At 39.8% G+C, this 17260-nt stretch overlaps 1 protein-coding gene and 1 long non-coding RNA gene across 2 annotated transcripts in view; both read left to right on the top strand.

Moving 5' to 3' along the window:
- The window catches only part of LOC133563268 (disintegrin and metalloproteinase domain-containing protein 10-like), a 56076-nt gene extending 47371 nt beyond the window's left edge, over positions 1–8705 (top strand). Inside the window, exons 11-16 of the mRNA XM_061917296.1 lie at positions 2082–2232; positions 2310–2493; positions 2590–2698; positions 2764–2984; positions 4598–4724; positions 6275–8705. Coding sequence (XP_061773280.1) covers positions 2082–2232; positions 2310–2493; positions 2590–2698; positions 2764–2984; positions 4598–4724; positions 6275–6462 — 980 coding nt within the window. The 3' untranslated portion in view covers positions 6463–8705. The remainder of the gene's footprint in view (positions 1–2081; positions 2233–2309; positions 2494–2589; positions 2699–2763; positions 2985–4597; positions 4725–6274) is intronic.
- A 1863-nt stretch (positions 8706–10568) lies between these two features.
- Positions 10569–17260, top strand: part of LOC133563267 (uncharacterized) — a 109503-nt gene continuing 102811 nt past the window's right edge. Inside the window, exon 1 of the long non-coding RNA XR_009809023.1 lies at positions 10569–10702. This is a non-coding gene — a long non-coding RNA (uncharacterized LOC133563267). The remainder of the gene's footprint in view (positions 10703–17260) is intronic.

Below are 17260 nucleotides of genomic sequence, written 5' to 3'. Positions count from 1 at the left end.
AAAGCGAGACCAGCTTGCTAGTAAATAAATAACATTTTAAAAATAGAGGCAGCTCACTTGTAAGTGCTGCTATTTGAGCTATTTTTAGAACAGGCCAGCGGCTACTCATCTGGGCCTTACGGGCTACCTGGTGCCCGCGGGCACCGCGTTGGTGACCCTGTCCTAAGGCTTGTGCTTGTCAGTCACCTAAAAATGACAAGATAACATTTCAAGTTAATGCAGTTAATGGGGACACAACTTGGGTTTTAATAAAAGCACCAAGGCTTACCCTAGATTGCCAAGATACCCTTGGCAGTGGGAGCGTGGTTAAGGGTGTGGTCACCATGACGTCTTTTTATAATTTGCTAAAATATCATTTTATTTAAAAAGGCTCCAAAAAATTATACAGTACACACATTGAGAAAAATATGTTGTTAGTATTAACATCCATCCATCTATTTTCTACTGCTTGTCCATCTCGGGGTGACAGGTGGTGCTGAAACCTACCCCAGCTGCACTTGGGCGGAAGGTGGTGTACACTTAGGACAAGTCACTACCTCACCGCAGTATATTTTTATATTATACCGTTTTGCTCTATTTTCAATTGTTGCTGCCCATTGTATAATATACTTTGTTGAGAATTGTTCAAATGTTTAGAACTCTTCTGTCCCTCAATGTCCCCGACAAAAGGTGAGCTGCATTGAGCATGTCGCACACTTGCATACCTGCCAACAAATACGGTTTTAATGTAATGACTACGGTTGTTGATAATGAAATTCTGGTTTACGGCTGCAGTGGTAAAAACTACTGTTTTCCATTAAAAATTATTAACTTCAAAATTGAAGCTACGTAGGACGACATTTCCCAGTAGCTTGGCAGTAGCTTCGCTACTTTTTAAACAAGTCGCGATTTTCGTAGCTTAGTTATATCTAGACCCATGTAGTGGTTAGCGAAACTACATGCTACAAAAGAAGAGAGGGGGAGGAGAGAGACATAAATAGATTAAATCCACGGACAAGGCACAAAAGATACGTGAAAAATCAATGATGATTGGTCGGTTTACGTATAAGAAAATCCATGATTGGTTGGTTGGTTTTTCTATGGTGATTCATGAGTGGTTAAGATTGGGGCAAAAGATTACAGACAGGCCAATTAGAGGCAATATAGGGCGGGTCATCGAACCAGGAAGGAAAATCACAACAGACACGTAAATCCCAAATGAGGACGAGGGAGTCGTAGAAGAGAAGAGGGAATATTCAAGCGGGCGATTTATATATTTTAAAAAACTAGTGGAAGATGGCAGAGGGATTCCCTTCCTTACATTTTTCTTTTAGCGATGTAGACGACATCCAGGAAACCCACAATGTGTCTACTTTGCCACATTTGGACAAATGTATGCATCTGGATAAAACATTAATTTGAGTTGTTTACCATGTAAGCCCAAATCAGAACTACTCTTGACATGGAAGACGTGAAATACACATGATTGTGGCAGACGTGATTACTTTTGCTACATTATCTAAATTTAGACCCCGAAAGGGACAAGCGGTAGAAATGGATGGATGGATTGATGTTGTTTTAGAACCAGACAGTAGCTGAAATTGTTTTCATTATATTTACGGTTTATATTTTGACATTGAATAGTTTAATCATTTTGAAAAATTAACAACATGACATGATATTTGTTATTTCATGCTATAAATAGCAAATGGCTATTCAGATGAAGGAAATTAGCTAATAAAAAAAACATTGTTTGTAGTCTTTATGATTTTTGCAGTTTTTTTGTGTGTCAAAAGTTGCTTCTGATTATGACAAATGTGATGATTTTAGCCACAATCTAACCTGTCTGAATGCTAAAATTCATTTTCACTTTGTCCTGGACTTACCAGAGTTTTAACTGGAAATGTATTGGTTTTTATTACACAGTTACCACTAATGGCTACCCTTGTCCTGAAGAACTATAAATCAAAAGGAACTGTAGAGTACCAGGAACTAACCCCCAATTCAATGAAATAACTGATCAAGAGGTGTAGTGTGGTGTATCCATAAGGTATCTTCTTATTGCATCATATTTCCTCTTTGTATTGTTTTCTGCTAATTAGAATCTGGCCAGCCTATATGTGGAAATGGCCTAGTGGAGCCAGGAGAGGAGTGTGACTGTGGCTACAGTGATCAGTGTCGGGACCAGTGCTGCTATGATGCCAACCAGCCTGATAACAAGAAGTGCAAATTAAAGCCCAACAAAGTCTGCAGGTAAGTCTCAATCTGCAATTTTTGTTTTCACGGTTCGATATATTTTTCACCCATCTTGATCATGCTTTTTCCATTAGTCCCAGTCAGGGACCTTGTTGTACTGCTGAGTGCGCCTACAAAGGTCGCAATGAAAAGTGCAGGGATGAGTCGGAGTGCGCTCATCAAGGCATGTGTAACGGAGTGAGCCCGCAGTGCCCGTCATCTGAGCCCAAGGCCAACTTCACCGCCTGTCACGGCGAGACTCAAGTGTGCCTCAATGGAGTGAGTGGCCAGCGTCTTGACACTGAACTGCAGCAGCTGGTCTCCTTCACATAGATAGGTATGCTTAGCTCATCGCCTCCTGCTCTTTCTTCACAGGGCTGCTCAGGCTCCATCTGTGAGAAATATGGACTTGAAGCATGCACATGCGCCAGTCAAGAGGGTAAAGATGAGACGGAGCTTTGCCACGTGTGCTGCATGCAGAAGAGTGAGTCATGTACTTCTTTGTTTAGAGTACTTCACATCTTTACTAACTCTGACCCTACTCTCCAGTGAACCCCAGCACGTGCAGCAGCACCGGGTCGCAGAGTCTGGCTGACTTCTTCCAAAAGAAAGTGACCACCCTCCCAGCGGGTTCGCCTTGCAACGACTTCAAGGGTTACTGCGACGTGTTCATGAAGTGTCGACTGGTGGATGCGGACGGACCTCTTGCCCGGCTCAAAAAGGCCATTTTCAACCCAGAGCTTTATGAGAACATTGCTGAGTGGATTGTGGTATGTATCTACTTTTTGGCGTCTTTCTTTACTATCTAAAAATAAAGTATGTAACCTTGGGGGTTGTACAATTCAAGAAAAAACAAAAAATGCTCCTAAAGTTGCACATAACATCCTTGACCTCATACAAGTCACTTCCGGTCAAAGGGAAAAGATGCAAAGAAAAAGGCTCCTCTTTTGCTACCGGGGTTTTTGATAAATTTTAAGTGTTTTTAACTTCTGATTGTGATCACAGCTACAGGAGAGTTAGCTGGCATCTCCAAGCTGCTCTTGGTCAGGTGAGAAGCACAGATTTGCTAGGAAAAAAAGCAAGTTAAAGCGGTTTCCTAGCAACCAGAAGGTACACTGGGATTGTACGGTGGTGAGAGTTCGAAGCAGTTTTTTAGTGTTTCTTACCTCACATTGTGAGCTCAGTTGACACTTCCAGTTGATTTCCAAACTGCGCAAGGTACAAATGAAAAAGACAAGTTAAATCCGCAAGTCGCTAAACAGGCAACTGCCGTTAGCTATGTCAAAAGCTAAGAAAAAAACTCCAATCCCAGCACATTTGGTGTCAGTTGCATCAAATAAGTCTGTAAATAGAGAACACAAAGGTAAGCAATACTTGATGTTAAAAAGATAGACAACCTGGGAGCAGACCTGGAAATATCAAGATTAGAACATAAAGACAGTATGAGAATTCTGCAAACCCGGATTAACAAAACGAAAAGGGAATTTAAAGATCTCAAGGAGATCGGGGGGAATCTCTTAAAATAGCAAACAGAAATGCGTCAAGAGGTAATGATTTTCCAAGAGGAAATTATTGCAATGAGATAGTTATGAAGATAACATCATGCTGCGGAATATTGAAGATGAAATGGATAAAGGACAAACAAATGAAGCATATCATCGTAAAAGGGCAGCCAATAAAACCAAGATCCAGCGCGAAAGCCTTGAATAACAGAGACGAACCAGGTGTAATGGATGTTGCCCTAGCAGAGCACCAAGTGGTCAACGTTCTGCAATCAAAAAAAATGGAAGTTGACGTTAATACCATCAAACCATGCATCCCACTGAATGGAAGAAACAACACCTCCACTATGGTCATCCTCGTGCAACTTGTTAAACAAAAAATATAAAATGGCACTGCTGAAACAGAGAAATAAGTTAAAGGGTACAAATGTGTACATGAATTAGCGCCTCGACAAACTTAATGCTGAAATCTCCAAGAAAGCACATGACTTCAGGAAGCAGGGAAAAATTCTGAAAACTTGGAATGCCAACTTTAAAATCTGGCGGCCCAGAAGCAGGAGTAGTTAACGTCAAAGACATCGAGGATCTGGACAAATATTAAAGTTGACACTGCTACAACAATGTCAATGATAATGGAGTCCGACAGAAAACAAGCCCCTACATTCAAAAGCAATATTACTACGTTCCAAAGGAACACTAAACATGGACACCTGGATTTAGGAGCACATCTGTTTACAGTCATAGATAATATTGAAACAACTAAGGCTGTCCCCAAAAATGACACTTGTAACATTGCAATTAATTAAGATAATGATAAGTGAACCGTTATATGTCTTGAAAGTGTTTTTTGTGCATGGTTAATGGTTTGTTTTTGCTTCTAGGCCCACTGGTGGGCAGTGTTGCTGATGGGCATTGCTCTTATCATGCTGATGGCTGGCTTCATTAAGATCTGTAGCGTCCATACACCTAGCAGTAACCCCAAGCTCCCTCCTCCTAAGCCACTTCCAGGTGAGACATGTATCAAAACAAATAAAAACATATGTACTATACACAATGATGTCACAGTGGTTCTTTGCAACTTTTACGCGGATGCCTACCGGGTGCCAACTTTCCAAAGTGTGTTAAGCATTATATCCCGCCTTCAAGCTTTGAGCACGTAATGACATAAACTACCCCCTTATGTAACTCACACGCGCACATCAGCTTTGTCGGTGCTCAATTAATAAAAGCGATTTGGTTAAGTTTGGCTACCAACGCTAACTATCATTGAATGTACAGTCTATCATAACAACAACATGACCGGTTTTATTTAAGGGTTTACTTGAGTACCCATTCAAGTGTGTGTTTGTAGAATTAAATAAGTTATTAACATGGAACAATTTTGACATTAGGGAACTTTTTTCTCTTCTGTTTTATGTCATTCACAGGCAAAATATATAACAATTACTTGCATTGCTAGCAGTGTTTTTGTTCTTGTCTCATGCAAGGATTGTGAATGATAGGCAAAAAAAAATGTTTTTTAATCCCTTTCGGTGTCGCGGGGGGTACTGGAGCCTATCCCTGCTGCAGTGGGGCGGAAGGTGGGGTATTGCAGTTACTCTTTATTTTTGATATTTGACATTTAGAGCACTGAAAGCAATCTAGCCCCACAAAGGCTTTTTTAGAACACATTCATAAACAATCACAAGCACATCAATGTACAACAACTCTCCAACTTAATTGTTGAAGGTGCAGCCAAGATAGCTGGTACTGCTTTTGAGTTTTGCAATAACCAACATGAAGATTAATGATGAGACTAAACAAAATCAAAAGAGTAGCTTACAAGCAATCTTGAGGTAGTATGGGAACGCTAGAACACAGGCCCAAGACGTCAGAGCGACCACTCTTAAACAAAAACTCTTAAGTCATACGAAATGTGGAGCAAAAGGATATACAGTACAGGCCACAAGTTTGGACACATCTTCTCAAGTCAATGAGTTTTTACTATGTAGAATAGAATAAAGTTTATTGTCATTATTGCAGTGAACACTATGTAGATTCTCACTGTAGCGAGAATGTCGTTGTGGTTTGTGCAGCCCTTTGAGACACTTGTGATTTAGGGCTATATAAATAAACATTGATTGATTGATTGATTGACTGAAGGCATCAAAAATATGACACCTGTAAAGTGAAAACCCTTTCAGGTTACTACCTCTTGAAGCTCCTCGAGAGAATGCCAAGAGTGTGAAAAACAGTAATCAGTGCAAAGGGTGGCTATTTTGAAGAAACTAGAATATAAAACATGTTTTCAGTTATTTCACTTTTTTGTTATGTACATAACTCCACATGTGTTCATTCATAGTTTGGATGCCTTCAGTGACAATCTACAATGTAAATAGTAATGAAAATAAGGAAAACCCAGTGAATGAGGAGGTGTGTCCAAACTTTTGGCCTGTACTGTTTGTTCTAACCGTACACACAATAATAACGTTAGGTTGTTGTTGTAACGGTTCCTTCTGATGACAAGACAGTTTTAAAACGCCGATAAAAAGCTCAACCAACCCTCTTTTCTCTTATAGGTACTTTGAAGAGGCGGCGAGCGCAGCAGCACGCCAACTCCCAGGTGCAGCAACAGTCGCAGCACAGCGGCCACGGTGCTCATGGCGGTCAGCGACAAGCACAAAGGCAGCCTCAGCGGCCGGCACAGCACCAGCGGCACCACCGTCAGCAAAGAGAAAACTATCAGATGGGCCAGATGAGACGCTGAGACCGCACCCAAACCTCCACCCCTGCCGCCATACCCCCCCGCCCCCCAATGCCTTGGCTCCTCCTTGTGCCTACTGTGGGATAACTAAAGCGTCACTCCATCCAAAGAAAAAGCCTGACATGGTTGTTAGTCACCAACGTATTTTCCATCTTGACAAACACACCAAGAAGAGAACATCCAGCAGCTTCCTTCAGGCTCTTTGTAGGAGTGGACCGTCAGCCATTTGCAGCGCCGCACGATCTGGTTTTTTTTTCCATCTTCATTTGATATGGTTTGAAATTCAGAGGAGTGCCAAGGAGTTAAGGAATCATCTGTAGATTTAGTACACTTTGTGATGTGTTTTGGTTCTTTTGCGACGTCGTCTCTAGTGACACGCCTGTGGCTGCCGGTAAATTTTTGTCCGTGCTTTTCTCGCGCCATTCTAGCCCAAAATGAAAGAGAAAGAGAGAGAGAGAGACACTCGGCAGGGGAGTGGCGGCACTTGTGTGATTTCCACATGTACAAACAGCAAAAGAGACATGCTGCCGTCTCTATTGTGCAGACAGTCTCCTGCATGTGACTGTACATATTTTGTGTATCATAAGTGAAAACAAACTATTTCTTCTACTGTAAATGGGTAATTCTTCACTCTTCTCTGTTTTGTTTGTTTTAATTTTTTGGTTAGCGCTCTCAGGACTTTTAACACACAAGCGAAGAAAGAATGATAGTCGCTAAGAGCTCTGTGGACATCGTCGCAGGCGATCTGACTCTGTTGTCCAATCAGGTGGAGCTCTGTCACTTTAGGTTGCTTGATTCTGAATTCATTCAACAAAGTCACCATACCCCTCTTTTTTTTTCTTTTTTTTGGATACGTCTCCTTTTTACTGCTTCATTTCTTGTTCGTGTTGCTTAAGCTCAATGTGAGGAAGAAGAGACCACCTTGCTTTTTCAACCCCCCTTTGACCAGTTTAATTTAGCTATACAAAGAATGAATAACCACTAAATGAACGTATATGCGAGGGTTGCTGTGGTCGAGTTGAGAAGTGAGCGTTGACATGTTTGTGGAAATAAAAGGATTCAGTGGATGTGTGTAAAAAAAACAACATAGTCTTAAAAAATCATTCTATTGTTCCTCAGATAGCAAACTTTAGTGGGCATGCAGTGGCATTAACTAAATGTGACTATTCATTGGTCTGTGACATGAGTCAACACTTACTTTGACTACTTTTAATGTGACAATAAAAAGAAGAGGGGCTTGTTGAGACACTATATTCACACAACTTGCTATTTCACCATCCTGGAGTGTCTGTTTGCATCAGCGTGCGCCATCTTTATGCACCTTTGACACTTGATTGACGACTTTCTGTCCTCTAGGCACGATCCAGTCTTCAGTAGGAATCCTAGTTTGACGATTACAATAAAGAACATAATTTTTGCATTTAATATTCCATGCAATGTTTCTGTCTTCAGTCCTGACATGAGTGTATTCTGTTCTGAGTGCATGCAGTTTCTAATCATAACTAATGTCTTATACAAACAACACTGTTCCCATGTTTGGATTTCAATCCCACGTTTTGCTCCGGAGAGGAAGTGAATCAGGCTTGTGTGTTTGTCTGTACAAAACAAAAGTGCAACTTTAAAAAAAAACAAAAAACGCTCCAGAATTGAACCTGTAAACTTGTACAGTACTTTGGAAATTCACATTTCATTCCAAACTGAAAATTACATTTTGATAACATGCTGATTTTTTTTTTTTTTTTGTGACAAATGATCCTCTTAAGTTATTTATGTTCTTGTATGTGCTGGTTGAACTGGATTTCTAATATTTTCCTCCACTGTCATCTATTATACAAAAAACTGTGTGATGGATTTAATGTAACTTTTTTTTTTTTTTTTTTTTTAAGTCTGTGTTACCCTGTGGCATGGTTTGGCTAGAAGAGCAGAAGCTTAATGCCTGTAAATTTACTTTCATTTTCATTTCGTAGTCTTGGTAAAAGATTTTAGATGAACGTGCACTGCAATGTCCAAATGAAATGTTGTAGGTGATGTAGGCCGAAAGAACACGAGATTAAAAAGTAATACTACTGTCATGATTTTAATGTTCACTGTGTTTTATACAGTATTGGAGATTTTTGTTCACTTTGAACATTTTTACTAAAAAAAAAAAGGATTCCAATTGTATTGTGAAAAGAGATGTAATTTTTTGGAGTACTTGAAATGCATTAAACAACTCATTCAATAAAATAGACCACTGTTTACTGTCAGTTAGGTGTGTTCCTTTTGGCTTAGCCACGAGTAATACTGAGGTGTCATTGAAACAGACATTGATTAAACTCGTTGGATTCTGTTAGTAATATGAATATTGACCAAATTATATTTTCCTTAAAAAAATCTGAAGACTGGCTGACACCAAGCAAGTCAGAGCTTTTCTACTTGTCACTCACGTACACAAGTGACCTAGATTAACGAGGTGTCAAATTTGTCATCGCAGTTATGAAATATGAATATAAGACTCCCCGTGACTGCGTGGGTTCCCTCCGGGTACTCCGGCTTCCTCCCACCTCCAAACAAGACACATTCACACACTGTTGGAGGGAGCTGCCATGCAAGGCCCTAACCAGCACCCATCAGGAGCAAGGGTGAAGTGTCTTGCTCAGGACACAACGGACGTGAAGAGGTTGGTACTAGGCGGGGATTGAACCAGGGGCCCTCGGGTTGCGCACGGCCACTCCTCCACCGCGCCACGCCGTCCAAATGTGAGTGTGAATGTTGTCTGTCTATCTGTGTTGGCCCTGCAATAAGGTGGCGATTTGTCCAGGGTTTATCCCCCCTTCCGCCCGAATGCAGCTGAGATATGCTCCAGCGACCCCAAAAGGGACAAGCGGTAGAAAATGGATGGAGTATAATTGCCTCATGATGTTAATACACAATTATTCTTTTTTTAACCTACAAATTGATTACTAACATGCTTTAAATCAGGGGTCTCAAACTCAATTTACCTGGGGGCCACTGGATGCAGAGTCTGGATGAGGCTGGGCTGCGAAAAAAGATTTCTTAAAAAATAAAAAAAAATTTAATGTCTATTTTTATTTTTAACACAAAATAAAATCTAAATATAAATGAACAAAATGAGGATTAAAAAATGTGAGGCAATGCAAATTAAATTTAAAAATATATATATAACGGTTTGAATTGGTCTGGGTTATCAGGGAATGTTATTACCGACGGACAAATGTCGCGGTGCGACTGCAGCCAGGCACGTTAGAAAACCCTCGTCTCCATGGCAACGTCTCTGTCTCTTTCACTCATTTTCCGCTTTTCCACTAACGCAGGGGTAGGCAACCCAGAACATTTGAAAGAGCCATTTTGGACCCAAATATCAAAAATCGTCTCTGTCTGGAGTTCTCTGCTTGCATCACGCAAGTGACGTCAATGTTCGGCCCTCGAGAGCCACATACCACACAGTGATTGGTAGATTCCTACAGCTCCGCACACAACGCTATCAAGCGCCATTCATACAAAACTCGCGGGCCGCACTAACATTAAACTTTCATATTAAGGTGGGGGCCGCAAAATAATGTATGGCGGGCCGCGTGTCTGAGACCTTTGCTTTAAATTCTGTGCGGTTTCACCCAATGTGTCCTTTATTGGGATTCACAGCCAGGACAGTCACGTGTTGTGTTGGACCAGGAATAAAATGCAACACGAACGGGAGAAGCGGTAGTGAATTGATGGATGGAAAGTGTGAAACTTAATTACGAAGAATAGAAAGCCAATGAAAATAATATTTAGTATTATAAACACGTAACAGCACGAACTTAAATTTAAAAATTATCATCTAATTTCATACAGTACTTTAAATTAAATGTACTTAAACAGTTTATGTAACTCTTAGCTCTGCGTTGGCTGGAGAAGACCAGTAACTCGAGAGCCATTGTGGTGCTGACAATAGCCCGTCATTAAACACAAGCAGTCCATGATGATTGGTTGGTGTTTTGATGGCGAGTCACAATTGGCTAAGGTTAGTGGGAAACATCATAAACCGACCAATCACAGACTAGATAAGGCGGGTCATCGAAACCAGGGAGCATAATCACAACAGCCACGCACTCGCGTCACACGATGACGTCACGAGAAGGGAATAAGAGACGGAAGGACGCGTCAATCTGGGACTCAACAACACCTTTAGAGAAAACATTGCCCCAAATATGACTTTTAATTTATTACTCTGTAAACTAAACGATGTGGAACACACGATAAGGTGAGTTGAGTTCATGAAAAGTTTTACTGCACATATAACCATTACCGACTGTTTTCACAAAATACACAACTCAGTATTTTTTTTGTCAAGATATTGATAGATGCTGTTTTTTTCCATTACTGTAGGCAGAGAAAACGAATACCATTATAAGGATGGACTAAAGCAAAGGCAAACTAAAATAAATACATCCAGTGGGGAACAAGACCCCCCCCCCAAGGTAGTTGTAAAGTGTCCCCAGTTAAATGACAGATAGTTGATACTAATGGACACTTATTGGGACCATTTGTACACTCTCAGTTACATTAACATTGATATTATACATGTGGGTCCATATATATAAATGCTGTTGAATGGGGTCTGTAGCTTTACGCATGTTATACGTAAATATATGTATGTATGAATATATATATATATATATATATATATATTGTCTTATTGTGGCGGTCCTCTCCCTGTACGATCAGTGCCAGAGCTTGGTCCGCATTGCCGTCAGTAAGTCGAACACATATTTAGTGAGGGTTGGACTCCGCCAAGGCTGTCCTTTGTCACCGATTCTGTTCATAACTTTTATGGACAGAATTTCTAGGCGCAGTCAAGGCGTTGAGGGGTTCCGGTTTGGTGACCGCAGGATTAGGTCTCTGCTTTTTGCAGATGATGTGGTCCTGATGGCTTCATCTGACCGGGATCTTCAGCTCTCGCTGGATCGGTTCGCAGCCGAGTGTGAAGTGACCGGAATGAGAATCAGCACCTCCAAGTCCGAGTCCATGGTTCTCGCCCGGAAAAGGGTGGAATGCCATGTCCGGAGGAGACCCTGCCCCAAGTGGAGGAGTTCAAGTACCTAGGAGTCTTGTTCACGAGTGAGGGAAGAGTGGATCGTGAGACCGACAGGCGGATCGGTGCGGCGTCTTCAGTAATGCGGACGTTGTACCGATCCGTTGTGGTGAAGAAGGAGCTGAGCCGGAAGGCAAAGCTCTCAATTTACCGGTTGATCTACGTTCCCATCCTCACCTATGGTCATGAGCTTTGGGTCATGACCGAAAGGATAAGATCACGGGTACAAGCGGCCGAAATGAGTTTCCTCCGCCGTGTGGCGGGGCTCTCCCTTAGAGATAGGGTGAGAAGCTCTGCCATCCGGGAGGAACTCAAAGTAAAGCCGCTGCTCCTTCACATCGAGAGGAGCCAGATGAGGTGGTTCGGGCATCTGGTCAGGATGCCACCCGAACGCCTCCCTAGGGTGGTGTTTAGGGCACGTCCAACCGGTAGGAGGCCACGGGGAAGACCCAGGACACGTTGGGAAGACTATGTCTCCCGGCTGGCCTGGGAACGTCTCGGGATCCCCCAGGAAGAGCTAGACGAAGTGGCTGGGGAGAGGGAAGTCTGGGTTTCCCTGCTTAGGCTGTTGCCCCCGCGACCCGACCTCGGATAAGCGGAAGATGATGGATGGATGGATATATATATATATATATATATATATATATATATTAAAGATGCGCGGTCTCATCCACGGAGTTCGCGGATAAACCGCGGGTCGGGCGGGTGACATGACGAAAAAATAGATTTTAAATAGATTCGGGCGGTTGGCGGTTGAACCATTTGTAAATATATGATATTCATGGTTCAGAAATCGGTAACTTTTACCGTTCAAAGAGCCATTTTAGACCCGTGTCACAAAGCGAAGAAGACCTTAGTTGACGTAAATATTCTCAAGTGAGTCTGCCGGCAGTCCCCCAGTTAATAAGTATTAATGCGTGCTATGAAGCCTTTACTTTTGACGCCTTCTACAACATGTTCAATCTACTTGCTAGTCCAGCAGTATGTTGTGTGTGGCTTCCACTGACACACGCACACAACTGCAGGGCATACTGGGTGATTTTTTAATTTTTTTTATTTAAATCAATCCAACAAATCACCACACAGCAATACCATAACAATGCAATCCAATTCCAAAACCAAACCTGACCCAGCAACACTCAGAACTGCAATAAACAGAGCAATTGAGAAGACACACACCCGACACAGAACAAACCAAAAGTAGTGAAACAAAAATGAATATTATTAAAAACAGTATCAATATTAGTTATAGTTTCAGCATAGTAGTGATTAAAAATCCCTCATTGACATTATCATTAGACATTTATAAAAATAAAAAAAAGAACAATAGTGTCACAGTGGCTTACACTTGCATCGCATCTCATAAGCTTGAAAACACACTGTGTCCAATATTTTCACAAAGATAAAATAATTCATATTTTTGGTTCGTTTAATAGTTAAAACAAATTTACATTATTGCAATGAGTTGATAAAACATTGTCCTTTACAATTATAAAAGCTTTTTTTTTTTTTTTTAAATCTACTACTCTGCTTGCATGTCAGCAGACTGGGATAGATCCTGCTGAAATCCTATGTATTGAATGAATACAGAATCGTTTTGAATCGGAAAAATATCGTTTTTGAATCGAGAATCGTATCGAATCGAAAAAATCGATATGTTATCAAATCGTGGCCCCAAGAATCGATATTGAATCAAATCGTGGGACACCCAAAGATTCACAGCCCTAATATATATATATATATCCATCCATCCATCCATTTTCTACCGCTTATTACCTTTCGGGGTCGCGGGGGGCGCCGGCGCCTATCTCAGCTACAATCGGGCGGAAGGCAGGGTACACCCTGGACAAGTCGCCACCTCATCGCAGGGCCAACACAGGTAGACAGACAACATTCACACTCACATACTAGGGCCAATTTAGTGTTGCCAATCAACCTATCCCCAGGTGCATGTCTTTGGTCTTTGGAAGTGGGAGGAAGCCGGAGTACCCGGAGGGAACCCACGCATTCACGGGGAGAACATGCAAACTCCACACAGAAAAATCCCGAGCCTGGATTTGAACCCAGGACTGCAGGAACTTCATATTGTGAGGCAGACACACTAACCCCTCTTTGCCCTATATATATATATATATATATATATATATATATATATATATATATATATATATATATATATATATATATATATATATATATATATATATATATATATATATATATATATATATATATATATATATCATGGCTGTCTAGAGTTTCCAATAATTTCTACAACTCTTATTTTTGTGTTATAAAGTGATTGGAGCACATACTTGTTGGTCACAAAAAACATTCATGAAGTTTGGTTCTTTTATGAATTTATTATGGGTCTATTAAACATATGACCACATTTGCTGGGTCAAAAGTATACATACAGCAATGTTAATATTTGGTTACATGTCCCTTGGCAAGTTTCACTGCAATAAGGCGCCTTTGGTAGCCATCCACAAGCTTCTGGCAAGCTTCTGGTTTAATGTTTAACCACTCCTCTTGACAAAATTGGTACAGTTCAGCTAAATTTGTTGCTTTTCTGACATGGAGTTGTTTCTTCAGCATTGTCCACATTTTGTCAATGGGGTTTAAGTCAGGACTTTGAGAAGGCCTTTCTAAAACCTTAATTGTAGCCTGATTTAGCCATTCCTTTACCACTTTTGATGTGTGTTTGGGGTCATTGTCCTGAATAATTTGAAGTTAATCCTCCTTTTTCTTTGTCCCATTGACCCATTGCACCAGTTCCATTGGCAGCAAAACAGGCCCAGTGCATAATACTACTAGCCAAACAGCTCAATGTTTGTTTCATCTGCCCACAGAACTTTCCTCCAGAAGGTCTTGTTTTTGTCCATGTGATCAGCAGCAAATTTTAGACGATCCTTAAGGTGTCGCTTCTGGAGCAAGGGCTTAATTCTTGCATGGTAGCCCCTCACTCCTTGGCGATGCAAAACACGCTTAACTGTGGACACTGACACCTGTGTTCCAGCAGCTCCCAAGTCATTGCAGACCTGCTTTTTGGTAGTTCTCGGATGACTCTTGATCATCCTGAGCAATTTTCTCTCAGCAGCAGGGGATAGCTTGCGTTTTCTTCCTGATCGTGGCAGTGACAAAACTGTGCCATGCACTTTATACTTACGAACAGTTGTGTGCACAGTTGCTCTTGGGGCCTTAAGCTGCTTTAAAATGGCTATAAGTGACTTTCCGGACTTGTTCAAGTCAATGATTAGTTTTTTCAGATCTGTGCTGAGTTCCTTTGACTTTCCCTTTGTCGCGTTTGTAACCGAGTCTGACTGCATCACATGAGCCCTATTTAAATGGGCTCAGAGAAGTCAACAGGTTTCATCAATCATTGTCACTCACATGAAGTTAAGAGGCCATGCCATGAAGCTAATTTGATTTGATTGTAACTTTTCTTCATCACCAAAATGTATAATGTACGTTGCTGTATGTATACGTTTGACTCAGCAAATTTGGTCACATTTTCAGGAGACCCATAATAAATTCATGAAAAAGAACCAAACTTCATGAATGTTTTTAGTGACAAACAAGTATGTGGTCCAATCACTCTATCAGAAAGAAATAAGAGTTGTAGAAATGATTGGAAACTCAAGACAGCCATGACATTATGTCCCTCACAAGTGTATGTAAACTTCTGACCATGACTGCGTTTGTGTGTGTATATATATATATATATATATATATATATATATATATATATATATATATATATATATATATATATATATATATATATTGAATCAATATTGAATATATATAAATATATATATATATATACACACACAAACGCAGTCATGGTCAGAAGTTTATGTGTGTATATATATATATATATATATATATATATACTGTATTTATATGTATATATATGTATGTATATATGTTTATATGTATATATATGTATGTATGTATATATATATATATTTATATGTATATATATGTATATATATATATATATATATACATACATATATATATATATATATATATATATATATATATATATATATATATATATATATATATATATATATATTATCCTGCATGCTGAACTGAATGGATGAGTCAGACGCAGCTCCCAGGAGATCACATACATCCTCATGCATGCTAAATACTGTCTTTTGCCGCTTTAATCAGCACATAATAATATCCTACAGCATCCTTTACTGTATAAGGTCACACACGAACTCGCAGTGCATATGTTCTTTGCCCTGGGCAATGAAATACAGTACATACATGACAAATGTACGGGGGGCCAAATGGGACACAATTGAATAAATAAATACATCTTTAAATAATTACTTAAATGTGTCATTAAGGAATTATGATTGGAATTAAATCCATAATTATGTTTTAAATGTGTCAATCAATTACATTTAAAATCACGTTAAATTGATTTTTTATGGAGTTTGCATGTTCTCCCCGTGAATGCGTGGGTTCCCTCCGGGTACTCCGGCTTCCTCCCACTTCCAAAGACATGCACCTGGGGATAGGTTGATTGGCAACACTAAATTGGCCCTAGTGTGTGAATGTTGTCTATCTGTGTTAGCCCTGCGATGAGGTGGCGACTTGTCCAGGGTGTACCCCGCCTTCCGCCCGATTGTAGCTGAGATAGGCGCCAGCGCCCCCCGCGACCCCAAAAGGGAATAAGCGGTAGAAAATGGATGGATGGATGGATCTTTAATTTAATTATTAATGTAATGTTTTATTTAATGATTTAATTAATTAAAGACACAAATAATGTGATTTTTTAAAGATGTAATCATTCATTTAATTTGTCCCCTTTAGAGCTTCAAGAATTAATTGTATCCGTCAAAGTCAGTGGGTGGATCCTAACACACCTGATTTGTTACCTGGCACGTACACTTGCAAGGATTAGACCAGATTCATGAGAGCCCCGCCTACTGACTTTGACGGCTGTGTTTGACAGAAAAAAATAATATCATGAGGCGCTGACAAGAGCCAAATGGTACAATAGTAAAGGCATCTTGTTATAATTGCTTGATTGTGTCATTTATTGATTAAATCATTATATGAATAATGGAATCAATAATTAGTTAAATTGTAATTAAATTATGAAATAAATCATGAAAAAAATGAAAACTAATAATTTTTAATTAAATATATTCAATCATGAAATAGTTAATTAAATCGTGTAATTTTTAAATTAAATTTTACATTAAATTAAATATTGACACATTTAATGACACAGTCATGTAGTTTTTCAAATCAATGATTTACACATTTAAACAACAATTTAAAGATTAACAAATTTATTTAATGTTGTCCCATTAAATCCTCCATACGCTGACAAAGGGGTTCATGATATTATTGAATAAATCATGACATAATTATTTAAATATTGAAATAACTATAAACAAGTCGTGAAATAGTTGGTTAAATCCTGAATGAATTAAATAAATCATGAAATAAATAAAATGAATTAGTCAATAATTAATTGAACTGTGAAATAAGTAAATCAATTTAAAAAGTACAATAAAAAAAATATTAAATGATAAATAAATAAATGGGTTGTACTTGTATAGCGCTTTTCTACCTTCAAGGTACTCAAAGCGCTTTGACACTACTTCCACATTTACCCATTCACACACACATTCACACACTGATGGAGGGAGCTGCCATGCAAGGCGCCAACCAGCACCCATCAGGAGCAAGGGT

Source organism: Nerophis ophidion, linkage group LG12, assembly GCF_033978795.1.
Source record: "Nerophis ophidion isolate RoL-2023_Sa linkage group LG12, RoL_Noph_v1.0, whole genome shotgun sequence".
NCBI classification, from domain to species: Eukaryota; Metazoa; Chordata; class Actinopteri; order Syngnathiformes; family Syngnathidae; genus Nerophis; species Nerophis ophidion.
This window is presented reverse-complemented; position numbering and strand designations above follow the sequence as displayed.